General features: G+C 42.7%; 4 protein-coding genes across 4 annotated transcripts in view; 2 read left to right on the top strand and 2 right to left on the bottom strand.

The window, feature by feature from the left end:
• The window catches only part of LOC309703434 (NLR family CARD domain-containing protein 3-like), a 39475-nt gene extending 30277 nt beyond the window's left edge, over positions 1-9198 (top strand). Inside the window, exons 9-11 of the mRNA XM_082528240.1 lie at positions 1134-1307; positions 8165-8211; positions 8360-9198. Of these exons, the coding sequence (XP_082384366.1) occupies positions 1134-1307; positions 8165-8211; positions 8360-8895 (757 nt within the window). The 3' untranslated portion in view covers positions 8896-9198. The remainder of the gene's footprint in view (positions 1-1133; positions 1308-8164; positions 8212-8359) is intronic.
• The window catches only part of LOC309702205 (protein NLRC3-like), a 257026-nt gene that overhangs the window by 207920 nt on the left and 26624 nt on the right, over positions 1-22482 (bottom strand). The window lies entirely within an intron of this gene.
• Positions 1-22482, top strand: part of LOC309702181 (NLR family CARD domain-containing protein 3-like) — a 233901-nt gene that overhangs the window by 133736 nt on the left and 77683 nt on the right. The gene's annotated exons all lie outside the window — the stretch shown is intronic.
• Positions 1-22482, bottom strand: part of LOC309702276 (uncharacterized protein) — an 84256-nt gene that overhangs the window by 17974 nt on the left and 43800 nt on the right. The window lies entirely within an intron of this gene.

Consider the following 22482-nt stretch of genomic DNA (forward strand, 5'->3'; position numbering starts at 1 on the left):
TGAGTTAACGAGATTATAACAGGTTAAGTTGCCCTAATAATTAGACTTTGGTGACAAACTGATGTGATCTCCATGTTTCCTTTGTTGGACTGTGGGCGAGTGTCAGAACTGAATGTACTGAGTAACATGTAGAGTTTAAACATGTGTCAGTTCCAGTTTTAGAGCTCTAAAGTGCAGCTATCATGTTAGGAATAGACAGGAACACTGAGCACACTGAGGTCAAATCTTTATTTTACCACTCGCTGCATTCTTGATGTTCATGAATTCAGCAGCTTCATGATTGACTGCAGCATTAATCTCATATTTCCATTAAAGTGTTGAATTTGACTGTTTGATGTTCTTTATGATCTCTGGCACCAGTTCATCTGTAGGCTGAGCTCAGTCCATCCATTTAGTGAAATGTTTAAAGGTCTCCTTGTTCTGTGAGCCTGCACAGATCCTGAAGCAGAAAGCCTGGGTTACAGAGAAATGATCATCACTGTGATGATGCTCATCATCTCTGACTGGGATTTGAGGTTTTGTCAAAGCAGCAAAGAAAGCCTGGCTATGTTGGACTGGGTGTGGAAGCAGCTCCCAGTTTGAGTTCAGGAGACAGACACCCTCTCTACTTTGAAGATCAGCTTCAAACTTTCCTTTTTGATAAAGCTTATAGTTCGAGCTGGATCAGGTGACCCTGAACCATCCCTTAGTTATGCTGCTATAGGCTCAGGCTGTTGGTGGACTTCCCATGATGCTCTGCTTTCTTCTCCCCACTTTTCACTCCTGATGCTTTTATATGTCACTACTGCATGTCCTTAACTTTTGTCTCTCTGTTTTGTTCTTGTCTCTCTGAGCTCATCTCTTCTCTTTCCCCTCACCCTGCAACCAGTCATGGTAGATGCTCCTCCTGGAGCCTGTTTTCACTGGGAGGATCTTTGTGTCAAAGGGAGTTCTTCTTCCCACCATCACCAAGTGCTGCTCACAGTGGAGGCGGTCACCTTACACTGTTAAACAGCTTCAGATGACTGTTGTTGTCTGTTGGGTATTGTCACTTATAAATAAAGTTACATTGAATGGATGTAAATGGATAGATGTTATTGTGACAAAGAGAAAACAACTGTTGACAGATAGATTGTTGTTTTGTGTGTTTGCAGTCTGTCAGGATGTCTGATCACAGAGGAAGGCTGTACTTCTCTGGCCTCAGCTCTGAGCTCCAACCCCTCCCATCTGAGAGAGCTGGACCTGAGCTACAATCATCCAGGTCCCTCAGGAATGAAGCTGCTGTCGGCTGGACTGAAGGATCCAGGCTGGAGACTGGACACTCTCAGGTATGGAGAGAAAATCTGATAGAGGAGGAAGAGCTGGAAACATTTCCCGTGTCTTTCACTCACTTCCTGTTTGTTTCCTGCAGATGAGACATGAACAATCACACATGCAGGAATATTTTCAGGGACAGACACACTAGTCTAGCTGGATAGTTCATGGATATTTATGTAGGGGTCTCCAAGGAGTCTGTTTGCAGGAACATTTAGGTCACAGGTGTACCTGATATAGATACCAGTGTACCTAATAAAGTGTCAGCTAACATTTGGAAATGGAAGCTTAAATAATGACAAACTGTACATTCACAGCTGAATTCACAATAAATTTGTTCTGAAGTGCACATTTTTCTGTTATTGTTCTCAAACAACAGAATGAGAATGAAATATTGATTCTAACAGGGCCCATAAACAGCATTAGCTTAGCAGCATTAGCTTATCAGAGTTTCTATCATGGTCACAGAAATCTTTAGCAGAGAAAAGTGGCCTACTTAGCAATAGCTGCTCAAGTTGTATAAAGAAAGGGAAAACAGTATTAGCATTAGCTGCTAATGGCAGCTTACTTAGCATAAACTGTTCACATCTTTATAATGCAAGGGAAAGGAGTCACTCATGGAAGCCTATTTAGCATTAACGTCTCACATCATTATAACACAAGAGAAAAGGGTATTAGCGTTAGCTACTAATGCTTATTCACCTCAAATTAGCTTTAGCTGCTAATGGTAGCCTACTTAGCATTAACTCCTCACTAATATAATGCTAATTCACATCAAATTAGCATTAGCTGCTCATATTGTTATAAGGAAAGAGAAAACGGTATTAGCATTAGCTACTAATAATTATTCAGCCCTAATTAGAATAAGCCTCTAAAAGCAGCCTACTTAGCATTAACTCCTCACATCGTTGTTACCCAACGGAAAAGAGTATTAGTATTAGCTACTATCATTTTTAATAAGTAAGAGAAAACAGTGTTAGCATTATTGAATAATGCTAATTCACACTAAATTAGAATTAGCTATTTACAAGAGCGTACTTAGAATTAGCCGCTCACATTGTTAAAAAGTAAGGGAAAACAGTATTAGTATTAGCACATAATGCTAATTCACGTCAAAGTAGCATTAGTTAATAATGGCAGCCTACTTAGCATTAACTGCTCACTAATATAATGCTAATTCACATCAAACTAGAATTAGCTGCTCACATTGTTAAAAGGGAAAACAATATTAGCATTAGCTGCTAATAATTATTCACCTAATTAGAGTTAGCCCCTAATGGAAGCCTAGTTAGCATTAACTCCTGACATAGTTATAATGCAGGGGAAAAGGGTTACCATTATCAGATAATGCTAATTTACATCAAATTAACAATTGTTAATAATGGTAGACTTCGTATCATTAGCTGCTGTCGTTCTTACAAAGCAAAGGAAAACAATATGAGCATCAGCTGCTAATGCTTTTTCATCTAAAATTAGCATTAGCCACTAATGGCAGCCTACTTAGCATTAACTCCTCACTAATATAATGCTAATTCACGTCAAATTAGCATTAGCTGCTAGCATCAGCCTACCTAGCACTAGCTGTTCACATTGTTAAAAGGGAAGAGAAAACGATATTAGCATTAGCTACTAATAATTATTCACCCCTAATTAGAATTAGCCGCTAATGGCAGTATACTTAGCATTAACTCCTCACATTGTTATAATGTAAGGGAAAAGAATTAGCATTATCTAATAATGTTGACCTTGGCCCACTGGAAAAGTTCAGAACTAAAGATTTAGGAGTGTTTCTCGATAGCTCTTTCTCATTTGAGAAACAAATGAATTCTGTTATTAAAACCAGCTGTAAGGTTTATATTGTTGATTGATGCTTAGAAATATTTACTCATATATGCTTAGAGTTGTATAATTGATTGCATGATGATAGAGGTTTGATCCTGAGTAGTCTGTAAAGACTTTGTGTGCCTTCCAGAGTGCTCTGGCATGCACACACCACTTGGGGCCGTGAGAGAGGTCGTACCCTCTCTTACTGATTTATGGTGTAGGACAGGGGTCTCAAACTCAATTTAGCTGGGGGCCGCTGCAGGCAGAGTCTGGGTGAGGCTGGGCCGCATTAGGTTTTCCACAAGAAAGGCATGGTTAAAAAATTCCAATCTTCTCAAATCTCTTTATTTTTATTTTTTAACACAAAATATGAAAAATAAATAAACAAATTAAGAATTAATAAGAAAATAAATCAATCTGTAATACATAAATAAAATAATAATAAGATATTTTTAGTCAGTGAACTTGTGTGTTTTTCTTTCAGTCTTCTATATCTGCTGTATTTAGATTGAAATGTCTGTATTAATAGTTCTATAACCTTCTTCTGAACATGAATGGAACACTGTAGAAAATGAACTGTTCTTCTGAACATGGCTTCTCTTGCCTACTCCTTGCTGCTAGAGACCTGGCAGCGTTTCCTCTCGCATAGCCGAGCCAGATTTGGCCTGAGGGAGGAAGCAGTTGCGACCCTCAGTATGTCTTGAAGATGATCATCCGTAAGTCTGGACCTGTACTTGGACTTATTGAAGTTCAAAGTGGAGAAGAGCTTTTGGCACAAGTATGGTTTCCCGCTGGTTTCCTCTTTCTGGTGCAAAGTGGGCCAAAAGCAAAGAAGAGAGACAGACTCAAGACAGAAAAGCCGATCAGCTGATCATTAAGCAGTTTCATGATTGAAGTAGCAGCAAGAAGAGGCAGTCGCTTGTTAAGCTTAACGTGGGAATGCTTTACAAACATTCAGAGATGGACTTACACACTTGCTTTACTTCTCTCGGGGATAACTTTGTCGAAGATGAAATGCCAGGTTGCTAGCGAAGCTCCACATGCTATCCAGACCACCGACAGGTCCGGCATGCCACAGCCGCTCTATCACGTGATGCCTACTGCTCCAACGTGCTAACGTTCTGAGGTGAGTTACGGCGTGTTGCAAGTTTTGTGAGGTGCTTTCGTGATATTTAATGGATCGGATTACATTTTTTATTTTTCTCCGATATCCGATCCAGTAATTTAGGTCAGTATCGGACCGATACGTAATATCGGATCGGTCCATCTCTACTAGAGACCTGGCAGCGTTTCCTCTCGCATAGCCGAGCCAGATTTGGCCTGAGGGAGGAAGCAGTTGCGACCCTCAGTATGTCTTGAAGATGATCATCCGTAAGTCTGGACCTGTACTTGGACTTATTGAAGTTCAAAGTGGAGAAGAGCTTTTGGCACAAGTATGTGCTACCAAAAAGGCACATGGTCCGCTTGAACATTCGGGAAAGCCGAGGGAAACTAGGGCTCAATTCTCTCAAAAATTGTCCAAGCTTGTCTGCTTTTCCACTCACCTCCCTGAACTTTGCTTTGAGTTCAGAGTTGCACTGCAGCTCAATGAGCTCCATTTGAAGCACAGAAGGGGCATCTTGCACATCAAAGGAGAAGGGGTCCGCAAAAATGTGAAAGGTGGCTCTGTGTGTCTTGAAGTCAGCAAATCTGTGATCAAATTCCTCCTGTAGCCTCAAAATGACATCAACATACTCGTCAGCACTGAATGGTGTGCCTGCATCCACGAGTGCCTTGCATGCTGGGAAATGGCAAAGGTTTGTCTGAGAGAGCTGAGCTTTCCAGAGCGCCAGTTTTGTGGAGAATGCTCTCACGTTGTCATAGGCAGCACTGACAAGTTGCCCCTGGCCTTGTAACGTCTTGTTCAGTACATTAAGCTCATGTGTCATATCAACAAGAAAAGCTGAGTCCATGAGCCATTTGGGATCAGTTAGCACAGGAACACTAACTCCATCCTTCTCCATGAAGGCTTCACTTCTGCTCTCAACTCAAAAAGTCTCTTTAATACATTTCCCCTGCTGAGCCAACGTACCTCAGTGAAGTCGAGCACATCCCCATATTCTGACTCCATTTCCTCTAAAAAAGCACAGAACCTTCGGTGCTTTAAGCCCCTGGATCTGATTTGGTTGATGCATTTCACAACAATAGACATCACATTGTCAAACTTCAGGCATTTGCTGCAAAGGACCTGCTGATGGATGATGCAGTGCAGAGCAATGGCCTCCTCCACGCCTTCCTCTTCCAGTTTGTTTTGTGCCACCAGTCCATGTTTCCTCCCTGTCATTGATGGCGCTCCATCTGTTGTTATTCCAACAAACCTCTTCCATGGCAAACCAACATTCTCAATGGCATCACACAGCTTGTAAATATCTGCTGAGCGGTGGTCTGGCCATGCATTGGAATTACTGTGAGCAGCTCCTCCATCACTTCAAAACTGTCATCAACACCACGGACATACATTGGGAGCTGGGCAGTGTCGGTGATGTCTGTGGTCTCATCAAGAGCGACTGAGTATACACTGAAACATTTGGCTTTCTCACACAGTTGGTCATAAATGTCACTTGACAGGTCAGAAATGCGATCTGCTGCGGTGTTGGCAGAAAGGCTGATGTTGCTAAACTGACCTTTCTTTCCCGGACAGACTATATTTGCAGCCTGCAATATGCACTTTTAGACAAATGCACCTTCTGTGAATGGCTTCCCTGCTTTAGCAATCATCTCACTAACCACGTGGCTCCGACTGCTGCATTATTCTCTTTGGTTGCTTTCTTGGAGAAATCTTGCTGCCTCAGTAGATCTGTTTTAAGACTGGCAACCCGGTTCGCTCTCTCGTCTCCCTGGTATTTTGCATCCAGCTCAGCATGTCTAGTTGTGTAATGACGTTTCAAATTGTATTCCTTGTGCAGCGCAACTTTCTCTGTGCAAATAAGACAGGTCGGGGTGCCCCTGTGCTCAACAAAGAAATATTGCATTTCCCACTTTTCCTGAAATTGTCGGTGCTCATCAGCAACCTTTCTCTTCACCGCAGGCTTTGAAAAAGACATGTTTGGGGCTATGTGACATTTATAATTCTACTTGGTGTCACTGTCGCATTGAAGTTTCAATCAAGCGTTTAGCCGACGGACGGGGAACGTCTCAACGCGTAGAGAACGTCATTTCTGCTTCTTTTTCTTGCAACCGTAGCACGGCGATCGGCAGATAAAAAGCCGGTAGCAGTCTCCTTTGTTTTTACGCTCGATGTTCATGTCTTTCATGACGACACGAACACCGTGGCGTTTGCAGATGGTAGAAAGTGCAGGGATAGCGAGCGCAAAAAAGGCGACTGCTCACGGCGCCGGGCTGTTGTTACAGGAGAAAGAAGCGGAAATGACACCGTGACATATAACAAATAACATCAGCTGTTTCTGATGTTAGTTGTTTTGACTGCTTTTACATTATATTGAAATATATGTAATGTTCATGTTTGCTGCAATGCAAACGCAGTGATGCAAATAAAAACATGGAGCCACAAATTACGGTGCGACCCTATAATTAGTCCGGGTTACCGGGGACTGTTGTTGCCGATGAACAGGTGTCGCTATGTGACTGCAGACTAAATTGGGCTGCATTGAGTTCATGACTTTTCTTTTATCCCGCCGCCTACGCATCACTGTGAGAGTTAATATGAGATCTCTCTCTGTGGAAAAATAACTTTAAATCCCACTGACGTGTGTATAAATCTATATACGTATAATGTCCCGCTGGGCAGCAACTTAAAAAAACAACTTTTTTTGAAGTGTTGTGAACGCAGCGCGCTGGGGCGAATGTCGGCGTTTGCCCAATAGAAAGGAGGAAGCCAGCCAGGCACAGGAAAGAAAGAAACACTCCAGGGCAACGCTGCTGGAACTTTGACTCATTGAGAAATGTTTCCCTGCTTGCATCAAGCCCGGCTGGTGTCCCCTGAGATCCATATCCCACCCTGATTGGTGGGTTAATTCAGCTCCGCCCACAACACTGTAAAGTGTCATACATTATCAAACTAACATTACATTTTCATATTAAGGTGGGGCCAAAAACTATCGTCCTGCGGGCCGCAATTGGCCCGCGGGCCACGAGTTTTAGACCCCTGGTGTAGGAGGACACCTACTCTGTGTCTGGTTAAGTATAAGAGCCCTTTGTTAGGGGGACCGCTGGACTCTTAGCACCAGCTTTGGGGTCACAGGGTCACATCTGGAACACACACACACACACACACACACACACACACACACACACACACACACACACACACACACACTATGCACAGACTGGTACTCTTTGTTCATACCTGTGTAAGACGTCATAATGAACTTGTGCATATTCATGTAAGCTCAATAAAGAGCAGTGTTACGAGGGAGCAGACGAGAGCGACTGAGGTCAAGTGAAGGAACGGCGCTGTCACAGTTCTCTCCCTCATCAATTGTCTGGTTCCAGCGGTGGGTCTGTGCTAGACGACCCATCACCAGCTTTTTCCACTGGTTACCAGTACGTGGTAGAATCCACTTCCAGATCTGGTTGTCTTTAAATCTGTGAATGGATTGGCTCCATCTTATCTCTCTTTAACAAAAGAATCCAAGTGGAGCCCTCAGGTCTGCAGATAAGCAGCTTCTGACCAGAACTAGACGTAAAAACAGAGGTGAGCTTTATCGATGGCTGCAGCCAAACTCTGGAACAGTCGCCCTTCACATCAGGTCGTCACCAACACTGGACATTTTTAAAAGCCGGTTGGAAACACATTTGTACTCTGTAGCTTTCAATCCTGACCAGTCTTTATAGTCATTACTGTGTATGTTTCCTATTTTCTCTCTACTCTGTGCAGCACTTTGGCTCAAGCTGTTTTTAAATGTGCTGATAAATAAATGTAGATTTCTTTGAATAAAACAGTGGAGCCGAGCTTTGAGCTCAGTGTGTAACAGTGTGTGTGTGAGAGCCATGTAATGTCCATGTGTGCATGCTGACTGTGCTGCTCTGACCCCCCTCCTCCTTTCAGGGTGGAGCCTGCTGGAGTCCGATGGTTGAGACCAGGTCTGAGGAAGTGTAAGTGTGTTTTTAATGGGATTCATGAAAACAAAGCAGCACACATTCAACCATCTTCATCATGTCAGGAGTCATCATCAAAGTGTCAATCAATGAACAGATGATGGATCAATAACTGCAGCTGGATTGTGTTTGTTCTCTCCATCAGATTCCTGTCAACTCACAATCGACACAAACACAGTGAACAAATGGCTCCAACTGTCTGACAACAACAGGAAGGTGACACATGTGGAGGAGGTTCAGTCATATCCTGATCATCCAGACAGATTTGATGGTTATGTTTATCAGCTGCTGTGTAGAAATGGTCTGACTGGTCGCTGTTACTGGGAGGTCGAGTGGAGAGGAAGAGTTTCTATATCAGTGAGTTACAGAAGCATCAGAAGGAAAGGAGGCAGTGCTGACTGTTTGTTTGGAGACAATGATCAGTCCTGGAGTCTGATCTGCTCTGATGATGGTCCTCAGTCTGTCTGGCACAATAACAGAGTAACATCCATCTCCTCCTCCTCCTCCTCCTCTGTCTCTAACAGAGCAGCAGTGTATGTGGACTGTCCTGCTGGCACTCTGTCCTTCTACAGAGTCTCCTCTGACACTCTGATCCACCTCCACACCTTCAACACCACATTCACTCAAACTCTTTATCCTGGGTTTTATGTCTGGTCTGATTCCTCAGTGTCCCTGTGCTGAGTGGAGTGTAAAGAGTGTCTCCTGTTACAGAAACACTCTGACTGTTGAACAGATAGTTCAGTCTGTACATGTCTGTCTCTTTCACTCACAAACACGTTTTCAGATTCATGGATTCAATCAGTTGATGTTTGAAACTCTTCTAAATGATTCCTTGTAAACTTCTTCAGTCACAAACAAACAGGAAGTGATGTCACATGTGTTCCTGTCCACACAGCAGAATGAGTCTATTGCTGACAGTGATGTACAAACAGAGTGAGCATTTCTGAGGCCCAAAATAAACTGAGTAGTTCACTGAATGAACAATGGACTGTGAGCTCAGTTCCTTCATCATTAGTATGGATTATATATGTATATGTATTATATTAGTATCATATATATCAGGTGCTGCTGCTTTCAGTCATTGTGCAAATGTGCTGTTTGTAAGCTTGTAAAGCTGCAGTCAGCTGAGACTGAAGAAGTCACCTGATCAGTGAGCAAACGTTTCTGAAAACGTCCAGATGAACAGAATCAACCTTTTGGGATCAGCCAGCAATGCAGCATCATTGTTGTTCAGCTTCAGAGGTTTGCAGGAATGAACTGATGACCAGAAACAGCTGCAAAGTCCAAGAAAATACCAGCTGGAGTTCAGCTGCATTTGAAGAAGTCAAAGAAAAGTAAGGATGGCAAAGGGCGACGTTTTCTTCCAAAGAGCTGCAAACATGGTCGACGCCTCATTAGAAGAATCATCTGGACATTTGTGAGGAACTCTAACCAAGAAAGCAACGTCACACAGATCCAACAGACAGTTTCCATGACTGCAAGTGTTGAGTGGAAAAATGCTACATTGCATTATTGCATCCTCTCACCACAGGAGGCGCTGTTGGCACCACTGATTGCTGATCAGCTGTTCTCTGATGATCTGATTGATACTGTGAATAACGGGACTCACTGAACTCTGTGACACAGTGAAGATTACAGAGTTTAACTTCAACATCTGACTGACGTCACACAGACAGAAGGATGAACCAGTGAGGCACAGAACACAGTTACTGGAGATACTGGATCAGCTCCATGTGAACCTCTGATGGAGAAGCTGCTGAGCCAGAGAAACATCAGGACATGACAGCAGCTGCACTTATCTAACAACATGTAGCAGAGCTGATCTATGTTAGAGGATCTATCACAGCAGCTGAAGCCAAAGTCCAACACTGGATACCAGCTGAGCCTGTGCTGAGTGTAGTGTTACAGGAAAAGGGCAGAAACACTGGTAGCTCCCAGTGATGCTGACTGGGGCACAGAGCTGAATGATGCAGCATCAGGACACTGTTTCAGTCTGACTGACAGAGAAACCTGTAGCTGTATCTACATGTGAGGCAGAGGCCACACAAGCAGCTTTCTATGTTTCACAGTGACTGAGATCTTCAGTGGGGGTGGACATGCTCCTGTACAGACCTCTGAGGAGAACCAAGGTGCAGTCAAAGAGTCCAGTCTGTCCTCACAGATGTGAACATGTGCTTTCATCAGGTCTGCTGTCAGCTAGCAGGCTCACATCAGAATCACTGTTCCTGAAAAACACAGTCTGTGTGACATCATCAGTCAGCTGATGGTCCCAGATCTGAATGGTTTCTGTCTCTACTGAGGAAGTCAGAGAATATCACTGAGGTGTGGATCAGGTCTGAGTGAGCTGTGGAGGGTCAGCTTTAAACAGTCCACAGGTCTCACGTCCTGCTCAGTCTGGTAGCAGATACCTCGTATTGTTCCAGATGTGCTGACATCAGCAGCAGCACAGCTGTGTGATACCATGAATCTCAGTTATTGATCCAACACACAGTAAATACAAAGATCAGGATTTCTGAGAGTAATCATTATGAGTCTGAACACATGATCACTGAATGTTAGTCTCCACAATAATAAGCTAACACAAGCAAACACAGCTTTCAGCTCTTATTTTGAAACTGGCTTATTCAGAGAGCTGTGATGTGAGCGTGCCTGGCTCTGAGGCACTTGGGTCAGCCTCTGTTGTTTAGAAGTGTTACAGACTGTGAATGACACAGACCTGTCAGTTTCCATGTTTGTCTGTAACACAGCTCAGGGGCTCCATGCTGAACGCATCCATCCAGTGTTATTGATCCAGGACTGATACCAGCATTGGGATCAATACTACAACACACAATCACATGTGTCCACGTGATGCAGTTTGAAGAGCAATCAGATGTCTCTGTATGAGGAGGCGGGGTCACAGGAGGTTCACAGAAACTCTGCAGCAGCATCATCAGCTCACATGGAAACTTTGATGATTCACTTCTGTGGTGTTTTTACAGAAACACGTCACAAAATTAGCTCCACCTGTTTTGTGAGCTTTGAGTTTCTTGTCTTCATCCTGGATTCTTGTGTTGCTGTTTTTACACACAGCAGATATTTCCTGGTTGCTTCCTTGATGACCACATGAAGCTTTCTGAAGCTTGGATTGAAAACGCTTCATTACTCAAAGCTTTCCAACACAGGCCTCTGTGCTGCCATCTGGTGGACAAACATGTGAAGTGCAGCGTGAATCTACAAATGAAACTGCTTCAGCTACGTTTATATAGAACATACTATAACCTATATAATGTGGAGATCAGGGAAATTATTTTGTTGCTACTGTTAATAATCATCATCATTACCATTGCATTAATAATATAATCTACAGCATTGATATTGCATTCAGATGTTTAAACATTTTGGTACCCAATTAGCCTTTACTACAGGTGCAGTTATAACCACTTTAAACTGTTGAGTTGAATCTATGATCTTAAATGCTTTTGAATGCTTGTTATAATCTTAAGTGTGTATGGGCTGATTCTGTTGATTCTGAGTCCACTCTGTGCAAAGTCTTGACAGGAAACTGCAGGTTTGCAGAGCGTGCTTTTGCAAAAGTGAAACTAAAAGCAGAGTGTAAGTGCAGCTTATTCTGAGGAGCTGTTTGGATGATGCTATTTGAATAACCAGGTTGTTCATTATTATCTTTTATACTTTTATATTCTTTTATTAAGCTTCTAGTAGAGGTTCTTGATTAAAACATTTATTCAATATACTACATATATAGTTTTAGTAAACTGCTGACACATGTGAGAGTGGCCTCTGTTTGACTGCGAGCGTTAGTAGGTGAGAGGTGACACAGAGTGCCAAGTGAGGTCGTGACACACACACACACACATAGTAGATACATTCAGTTATAGGTGAGAGGTTAATCATGTTTGCTTGCAACTGCGGGCGTGCAGAAGTGGTATCTTACTGCAGAGCATGGTCTGTGGTTTTGGAGAAGCGGCAGTCAAAAGGTTGACAGGAAACATCTGCCATGAAGATAGAGATAATGTTCTTTTCAAACTGTGTTAAAAGTCATTGTGGTTTTGATTTGACGTATGTATGTATGTATCTGTGTGACGTTGAAGGGGCGTCATTAAATCCAAACCCCGATGGTATAAAATATCTGTTTATGCTTTGATTAGTCGGAGATCAGCGCTGTCTGCGTACGGCGCTGGTCCCCCCACGCCTGTGTTCATTAAAATCAATTGTTTGACCAAGCTCTTCTGGACCTGGTTGTTTGTACTCTCCTTCCTCAATATTTGAACCTTAACAATAACTATATGTATAGTGTATTATGTAGGTGTTAGAGCTGGGGGTAGAACTGCTGATGGCCTGGTTGTTATTTATGTTCCCCATGGTTCACCAGCTCTCACACAACATCAGCACCAATGATCCACGTCCTCATAAACCTCTGAATCAGGTCCTGAAGCTGTGACGTCCTGAGTGAAGACCTCACTGATCACATGACTCTGGTCACCTGACTCAGTGTTTCTGAAGCAGTGTGCTGGGTTTTTAAAAATACGTGGCTGCTGCCTGATGTTGGGCCCACAGAGGAAGACGACTCACTCGCTCTTCTTCACTTCCTCCTTAAACATGAGGAAGGAGAGCAAAGTGCTGCCAGACTCTTATTTCTGACAGGAACAGAAGAAACCACAGCAAACTGGTCCAGTTCTTCATCTTCATCACAATCTGTTTATTTCTGATGGTGTCTTCAGTCTGAGGTTTGAAGTTTCCATGTCTGTGTGATGTGTGGTGTGAAGGCTGCTGGTTAAACTGGGACTCACTGTTTAAAGCACTGAGTGCTCATAGAGAGATGCTCCATGAGTCCCAGTACAGACTACAAACATGGTGGAAACTTAGCTTTGATATCCACACACTCTGCACGTCTGTGAGTAACTGTGATGAAGATGTGCAGAGATCTGTGTCCAAACAGGAGAAAGACTGTAAAGACTCTGTGCTTCTAACAGCCTCTGTTAACATATGTGAGGCTGTTTGTTGTTGTTGCCATGGAGCTTTGCACTGTTTGGGTCAGCAGGTCATGTGATCAGGTTTGTTCTGCTGGACGATGGTTCAGTGTCGGGTTTGTTTGCATTCATCAATAAATATCTAAATAAATCAAAGACTCCATGTTTGTTCTTTCATCATGTGACCTCTGCTCATCCATCTCTGTGTGTATCAGGATACATTTAGTTCATAATACACAGAAAAATCAGAGTTATTACCTGTAATAAATGTGAAAGATTCCTGCAGTGATAACCAGGCAGGACTGAAACACATCCAAGCTGTCACCACGGTAACAGCACCGCCCATCCACAGGTGAGGGGAGGAGCAAAAAGAGGGACTTTGACCATTTTATACTAAAAACACTCAACTAATGTTTCTAATATGAAACAAATAAGCCCACATTAATGTGAGCGTTTATTAAATAATAATAATGATGATTTCCTCCTGATCTCATTTCCACAGCAGAGAAAACTGTGGTGTATATTGAGGTGGAGGGTGTGGTCTGTGGCTCAGGTGTAGAGTGAGGGTGGGGTGCACCACAGCAGCATGCTGGGACTGCTGAGGGTGGAGGAGGGAGTGATGATGACATCAGAGCTGCAGCACAGAGACCAGTGAACACACAGTCTGTTCATCTTTGCATAGATACAATATACAGCACAATATTGAATGACAGACACGCTGTGGGAGCTTCCACAGATACACTGACGTCAGCATCCAGAGTCCTCCTGCTGCTCCCCCCTCAGAGCCCCGTGATCAGCACCAACACATTCAGTTAGATGACAGAGTCCAGCTGCAGCTAGAATCAGCTCCCCTCTGTGAACAACAGCACAGCGTCAGTGTTTCACACTCAGTGAAAGGAGGAAACAGCAGAAGAACACCATGTGTGCTACGTTTCCCAGGACACACTACAAACTGCACAAATACAGAGCAGCACGTGGAAGGACCTGGAGCTGCATTTACAGAGCTGCAGACAGCGTGATGTCCTGTATGGACAGGTGGAAGGAAGCAAGTCCTCAGCTGGAACACTCGTGTTTGTCCACAGACAGGAAACACAGCAGGAAACTTCCTCACAGAAGTGCAGCTCATGGATAACACACTTCCTGTCAGTCAGAATGAGGCTGCAGCCAAACACAGAAAGGTGTTTTTGTCCAGATGAGCCCAGAGAAGAAACACGAGTGTTCACAGACATCAGAAGCTCAGAGAGGTGAAACATGAGGTTGGAGTCCTCGTCAGCATCCAGAAGAGCTGCTGTGAAACCCTGAGTACTCATGACAGACTCTGATGGCACAAACACATCATGATTCAAACAGAAAGACAAACATGGAGCTCCTGATCCTCCTGCATGAGAACAAGCTGACATGAGCGCTGTGTCTGAGAGTGTCTCCCTGTCACAGTGACAATAACACAGCTGCTGCTCACAGTCATTAAACTGACCTGAGGTCAGCTGTGCTCCTTACATATGAACCATGTGACCTCACATCAGTGCTGTGGATGACTGTAGTCATAGAAGAGTAGAGCTGTAGCAGGTGGTGTGAGGAGGAGGTGGTGTATTCTAGTTAACGCAGTACTGAAACACTCCAGCAGAGGGCGCTGTTAAGTCCTTATTGTAACACAGTTACTGTGTGCAGTTAGACTTCATACATAATCTGCACTTATTTCCATCAGACATGCTGTCAGTAAATGATTGGTTTCTATTGATTCTACTTCCTGTTGACTCGTTTGATGACAGTGAAACAATCACAGCTGATTGTGTGATGATGTAAACTGTCACTGTTACATTCAGTGTGTGTGACATAATGTTAGTGCAGGCTGATAACAGCCTGGTTCTGTTAGAAACACATGAACGTGTCCATAGATCAGTGTGTGTTTAACATGAGAGCTTCAGCCCTGCTGATGTGTTAAATAAAGACATGCAGGAAAACTGATGAGACTCTGAAATAACTCTTTATATTTATAATGTAACTCTGCATCAAAAGAACAACAAAGGATCCCAGACAGGTTTCTGTGAACAAAGACCATTCTGATGTTTCTGTGTTTCTAACACTTTGACATTATTAGTAAACAGACTGCAGTGAGCAGCATTTATAAAGAGCTTCTATATAAAGATATGACAGCTGTTTGACAAGTTTATCACTCTGTGTTTGGACCTGATCAGTCCAGCTGTTTACTTGAAACATGTTCATTTACCTGTTCTGTTATATTCATGTTCTTGTCTCTGTTGAAAACACATTTTAATGTCCCTCAGATTTTTCTCCCAGATGAATAAATATAAAAATGACACAAACTGACTGCAGCTACTTTTTGTCCTTTCTGTCAAAAACCTTCATGTGACTCATGAGAGACACGTTTCAGCTGTTTGTGACAGATCAGAGGCCAACAAGTCATTTATAACACTTTCCATCATTGTTTAAAGTTCTCAGTGTTTCTGTGTTGCTGCGTATAGGATCTCCCAGCATCATCACTGTGCTGTCCAATCATTGTGTGCGAGGTTACCCTTATAGTGCGATGTGTGTTTGCACAAAGAGAAGCATGTGTGTCAAATATAAATAAGCACAGAACAGAAACAGCTGCTCGTTTCTTCTGTTTAGAGTCAAGTTAGTGTTTTGTGTCTTTGTTTGAGGCCTGATGTCGAGCAGAGGTGTGTGTAACTGCACTGCTCTGTTATATGTGTGAAGTGTGTGCTTCTCTTCAGCATCATCTTTGTCACTGCTGATTCCTTTGTGTCATCATGTGTTGAGAAGAGAGAACAGTTATAACGGAGGAGCAAAAGGAAGCCCTGAAATCTGCATCAACAAGGAAGTGTTGGCTCACCAGTGATCCCAGCAGAGCCACTGGTTTGGCTCCAGTTGTTCTAGATTCAATGATGTTGTTGCTACAGATACATGTCAGCATCTTTATTGAATTTAATATGAAGCAGAAATGGTGTCATCAGGAGAAGAAGAGGAGAACAAGTCCGGCGAGGAGGCAGCAGCTCTTAAAGATGAAACAGCAGCTCAGCCCTGAGCTCAGAGAGCTGCACATGAAAAAGCTCCTCAAGCAGATCCTGTCAGAGGTTTGTCATCAACAGGAGGAACTGTTCACATCATAGGATGAAGATGCTGTCAGCTGGATGAAGAAGGTTATTTAATGCAAACGTTCACACTGAAGTCAAATTGTTGTCGTGTTGAACAGATTCATGTACTGATCGTCTCCAGAATGTTAGAAGAGCTTCAATGAATCATTAGAAACAACTTACAGCTGCACAGCTGTGTCAAACACATCTGTGTGTCATTGTGGGATTGTTGTGTTTCTACATGTGACACACGTCTAAAACATGCACACAATCTGAACACAAACAGGGACTCATGTGTTCCCACAGCCAGATGCTGAGAGCCATTTCCTTGTAGTCCTGTGTCTACATACATGAACCATTAGATGTTATTGGAATGATTGTCAGCTCTGATAGTTTCATGTGTGTTTAGCTGGACGCTGTTTGATCCTCGACATGTTTAAAGGTGTCCAGTCCTGAGACACTGGGGCTGGAAACAGCTGTGATGTCATTGGACTGTCACACAGACAGAAGTGCATGAAGTGAGCAGCCGAGGAGCCGCTGATGTTTTGGATTCAACAGCATTTGAAAGGTCGACACAGACACATTTGCACACAGAAAGCTGAATCTGTCATATGCCACAGTGAACTCACTGTTCAGTGTTTTTCAGGAAGCTTCTTAACTGCCTCTGCTGCCAAACAAGCAGCTGATGTCCTTGAGAAGAAGCTGAAGAAGTCTTCAACAACAAATACAGGAAGTGGACTTTCAAATACTAGATTCACTTTAGACTCACAGAGAAATGACTCAACCAGCTGTGTTTGACTCTATGAAAGGTCAGTGTGTGTCTGCACACAGACTGTTGTGTTGGACTGTTATTCAGTTGTCTGCTGAATGTTTTCAAATGTCTGCATCTCAGCTGTGATGAGGCTGGGGGTCATGGGAGGCCACCGTAGCAGCCTCTTCAACATCATGACATCATCATAAATGCTGCTGGACTGTCTGATGGGCTGACGGTGAAAAAGCCGTCGGGAAGGAAACAGAAGACGTTTCAGAGGCTGCAGCAGATTTCTTTGATTCGGGGCCTTTTTCAGCTTTATTGGACAGAGCAGTGAAGATAAGTGACAGCAAAGCAGAGAGAAAGGGGGCGTGGCCCGGGTCAAAGCCAGGCCAGCTGCTCTCCACCTCGTGGTCACCTGCTCATCCTAGTGAGCTCCACCAGCAGCCCTTTCACACACTTTACACTGTCAAACACTGTGTGTGGACCTCAGCTAACAACAGGCTACATTTAAGTCTGGACTACATGCTTTTATATTGTTTTTATTCCATCAGCAGCTCAACATCATGAGCAGCTTTGACATAAAGACATCAAACTCAAGCTGACTTTAAACTACTTTTAATACAGGGGCTCAAAAACAACAACATCTTTATTATATATCAGGACACAAAGTCATTTCATCTCAAAGGGAAACAGCTTTATTTGGAATAACCAGCACTATCAACTGGTTTGGGATCTCCACCAGTTTCATGTCTTTGCAGCTTCTCCAACAAAGTTCCTGTAAAATCAGCATGTTTGTCTTTATTGGTTTGATAGTGATTGATTATTCAGTCCCAATCTGCTGTCATCTAAAGAACAAAATGATGTTTCTATGAGTCACAAAGCTCCAGATGTTGTCGGCTTCACAAAGAAAACAAAGAACTTAAACACAAAGTGTTTGGAGCCAAAATGTTCCCAAGCTGCTCTTTTTGAAATGGCAGAGGTACAGTGGTGTCTAACAGCACACTGTGGAAGGCAAACATGTTATTGTTGGATGAAACTTCATGAATCCTTTGTAGATTTGAGCTGTTGGAGCCTTTCTTTTCTCTTCAGGTGTACAGATGCTGAGGAGGCAGGTGAAGCAGGTGGAGCTGTTGTGATGCTGGCAGAGGGTGTGTCTTAGTAACTCTGTGAGGCAGAACTGGATCCAACATTGTGGATGTGTTGATGTTGGAGCCATTAAGAGTCTCTGGCCACACTGTAGGATTTCCCTTTGATCCACTGTGGGGGCATTTTGGAGTCTGTCAGTGAAACTCTTCATGTTTGTGTTTGACTCCAGTTTATAGAAACAGAGAAATGTGTCATGCTTTTGTTCGGCCTCCACAAATACACACATTTGTTCATTGGTTGGACTTTTTGGAAGGAGACACATTGAAAACCATGTTAATAAGATCTTGTTGTTTCCTGTGGATCCGACACAGAGAGTGGACTTCAGACAGAAAGCGTGGAAGAGATTTTAGAGGCCGTGTGTGGCAACAGGAAGTTTCTGTGTGTTTGCTGATCTTACATGTGGAAAACAACACGTGATGTTTGTGAAGTTCTACAATGATCATTGTTCTCACAGCATTTTGAGTGGGAACAGTTCAAACTGGGAGTAGTGGGAGTTATTTACTGATTGAAACAAGCTGAATGTTTCTGTGACGATGAAGATCAGCAGCTCAGCTGATCAATGAACTGACATCTATCAGTCGTTTCATGAGATGAAGTCATCAGCAGACATTTGTTCTGACTGTGTGATGAATGTCAGAACGTCAGGGCTCTGCTTTAGTCACTGCTTGATGATCATTGGCTCATTGTTGAATCCAGGGCCCAGTCTGACCTCTGACCTTTGCTGCAGGTCTTCTGTGTTATCTCCACTTTCATGTCTGATCTTCTGCTGTATCGTCCAAAATAAACATCTGGATCATTTCCAACACTTCAGCAGATCTTTAGTTTGGGCAGTGCAGCACAGAATAACACATATTGTACTATACTGCCCACTTCCTGATCTTATTGGATCTGTGTGTGAGGTTGGTGAAGGAAACACATGTTTACTGAGTGAGTCGCTGCCATTAGGAACTAGTTTTTATATCACAGCCTGGAAATCACACAGGACCATTTCTGCAAGTGAAAAGTCGTCATTGGAGGAAAATCATTGTGTAGTTTGTGCGACTGAAGAATTGTCCCAACTACATGTGCTGCTGACCCTTGACCTTTTCTTTAGGTGCACAGAGGAGTCTGTGGGAACATCCAGAACTGAGGCATCTTGTGTACAAACGTGTTCAGACCAGATGTCAAATGATGTCAGATGTCATCCGTGAATGGATGCAACTGTGGATCGTTCCAATAAAATGAGGCAGTTTTGTAAGTACAAGCCCACTACAACCCATCATCAACATTTTAAATTACATTATACATCTTCACTGATATAAAGCACCACTATTTTAACCTGATTCACTTTTTCCACCCTAACAGTTCATTCCTCAAATCAAACAAGATATTTGACCCTAAAAAAATGCATCAACAAATAATTTTGTAATAAAATATTTATTCTTCAACTTTTACAAGTGAAATCAAACAAGTGTGTTTAAGAGTGAAACCAGAGTGGAAGCTGCTCATATAGAGTCCAACCCAGGCTAAAGTAAGCTGAGTAGAGCAGCACCATCAAAGTGTCGGCTCTCTGAACATGGTGCAAGATCGCCATCTGCAGGACAAAACTAGTTTTTCTCGCCCTCCTCGTCAACATCAAGATGATGTCATCGTACAGCAACTGATTCCCTGTCCGTCTGGAACAAAGCATTTACATTAAAAAGACATTTACAGAAAATACAAACACCAACAACACATCTCATCATCACACGATATTTTATTATTTATTATATTATATATTTTTATTGTACCATCAACATCAACAAATACCAGCATATTTTCTTTGAGATTGAGTAGAGTGGACCTTTCCCTTGGTTCACTTCCTGCTCGCAGCATCAGCTGACCTCTGACTTCCTGGTTAAGGTCTCTCAGCGTTGACTGGAATATCAAATCGGACTCACACCATGTTCTTGTAATGTGGTCATGTCTGTCAGCTGTTTGAAGAGCATCTCTGGCCTAAACACAATAGGAAGAACAACAACACGGCTAAAACAACAACACATTTCCATATTAGATGAAGGGCACCGTAACTGGAAATGGTAACATTCATCTGATGCTGCTTTGGATTTATCTTCTGTTTTAGATCAACTTTGATCACTTCGAGCCATCTTAAGTCCGTTTGTTCTTCTCACTCACTAACGTCTCATATGATTTCAGATCCCTGCTGTTCCCCAGCTGCCCTGTAGGTTTGTGCTTTGACCTCCAGAGGGCGACAAATCAGCACAGACAGAGAGCTCCATTCAAACTTTGCTGCCATCAGGAATAATTCTTCAAATATAATCATCAGTGTTTGAGCAGTTATGATATCAGGGACAATCTAGACATGTGTGACAATACTGAACATGTCACATGACACACCTCAAACATCATGTGATCCACTCTCAGTCTGCACTTTCATTCATGACTTCAACAGGTTGAAATGAGCTTTGAAGAAACATTCAGTGAAATAAATCTTTCATGGATTCATGTGAGCAGCAGATGAACTTTACAAAGAATCAGTGGATTTATCTTCTGTTTTAGATCAACTTTGATCACTTCGACCCAACTTAAGTCCGTTTGTTCTTCTCACTCACTAACGTCTCATATGATTTCAGATCCCTGCTGTTCCCCAGCTGCCCTGTAGGTGGCCTCAGTGTGTCTCACACCATTTACAGATGATTACAGGTCGTTTACAGTTCAAACAGGTCCAACATAAGAAATATGCAGAAAATATCCTGCTATAACAGTTTGGGTCAAAGTGCAGATGTTCCAGATGTTCTGAGTCTGTCTGTGTTTCATGTTAACATGTAGATGTTGGACCAAAGTGAAGCTTTTTGATGTGACAGCAGGAATGTGAAGTGTAACTCTGAGCTGTAGGAAATGAAACTAAACGGACTTTTTCTCCTTTATTTATAGGAAAGTGTAGGAGAGCAACAGATGAACAAGCGTTACTGTAACAGGAAACATCAGAGGACCTGTATGTTCATCATCATCACTGTTTCCTTGTTCTGTCACAAACACACAACACTTCCTGCTCTCTCTCTGATGGATCTGATTGGCTGTTTCATTCACAGGAGGTCAGGGCGTCACACAAACAGCTTTAACTGCACAACGACACACTTTAAATCATCTGCAGACAAACCTGTGTGTTTGATTTATGAAGAAATAATAAAGACGTGTGTACAGCTGTCCATGAAGCAGCTTCTCACACAAACTCTGACACTTCAGCCACTTTAATTCCTGCAAAGCTGCATAATAAAGAGCTGTGACTGCTATGAGCTGCTGATGATGACTGCATGAAGCTCTCAGCTGAAGCTTCTTTCATTTATTTTAATGTTAATGTCGCCTTTTTAAGTCTGTGTGAGGATTTTAATGACACACATTAAAGGAGCTTCTTTGATTAGAACCAAATTCATGTTGATTTTCAGCCTGAAATGATAAAAACTTTAATAATTCTGTTTATAATCATCAACCTGGAGACTAATGAAAAGTATAATAGTGAAAAAAAAAGCCTTTATTATTTGAGTAATGCCTGAATCTGCTCAGAGACGGAGACAACACAGAGGTGTTGATGACAGTTTGACATTAACTGAATTAAAAACAAAGTGCTCTTATTGTGAAAATCTGCCTCCTACTTCTTTAAATCATTTTTATGTATTTTTTAACCTCACAGTGAAACATTGAGGCATTAATCTGACACAGTTTGATCAGCAGCTGTGTTTTCACTGACGTTTCACTTTGATTTGTTCAGACTGAGCAGAGAGGATCGGTTCTCTGTGTGCGCACTGCTGAGAAACACAAGCTCATTTCTGCTGTTTCATGAAAAGTGTTATGGAGGAACAAGAAGTTCAGCCTCTAAACTCTCAGCGTGAGGACTGAGTGAAGAGTTTCAGAGCAGAGAGTTTTGGCTCACAGCTTTTAGCGTCTACACAAAGAGACGATTACGCACTTGATCTGAGAACATCTCCACCTCCTACAAACAAACTCTCCTACGAGCAGCTGTCACAACCACAACAGGCAGAAGACTGGATTTCTTCAGGTCAGATTTACTGCAGTTTGCATAAATTGTGTGTCACAGACTTTGTAGTTCACATTTGTGTGACTCGTTTAAATCTTCTCCTCCTGAAAGTGAAACTCTTACAAACACATCAGGCCACAACCTGCTGCAGGTTAATGATTGATCTGAAGGCAGCTGACCTTTGAGCAGGAACTTGTGAGTCTTTTATTGTGTTTAGCACTGCCAAGTGCTGGCCTCTGCTTCCACCATCACATTTACACTGGTAGGTTCAGCACTGCTGCCTGCTTCAGA

Source organism: Aulonocara stuartgranti, assembly GCF_965226115.1.
Source record: "Aulonocara stuartgranti genome assembly, chromosome: 3".
Lineage (NCBI taxonomy): Eukaryota > Metazoa > Chordata > Actinopteri > Cichliformes > Cichlidae > Aulonocara > Aulonocara stuartgranti.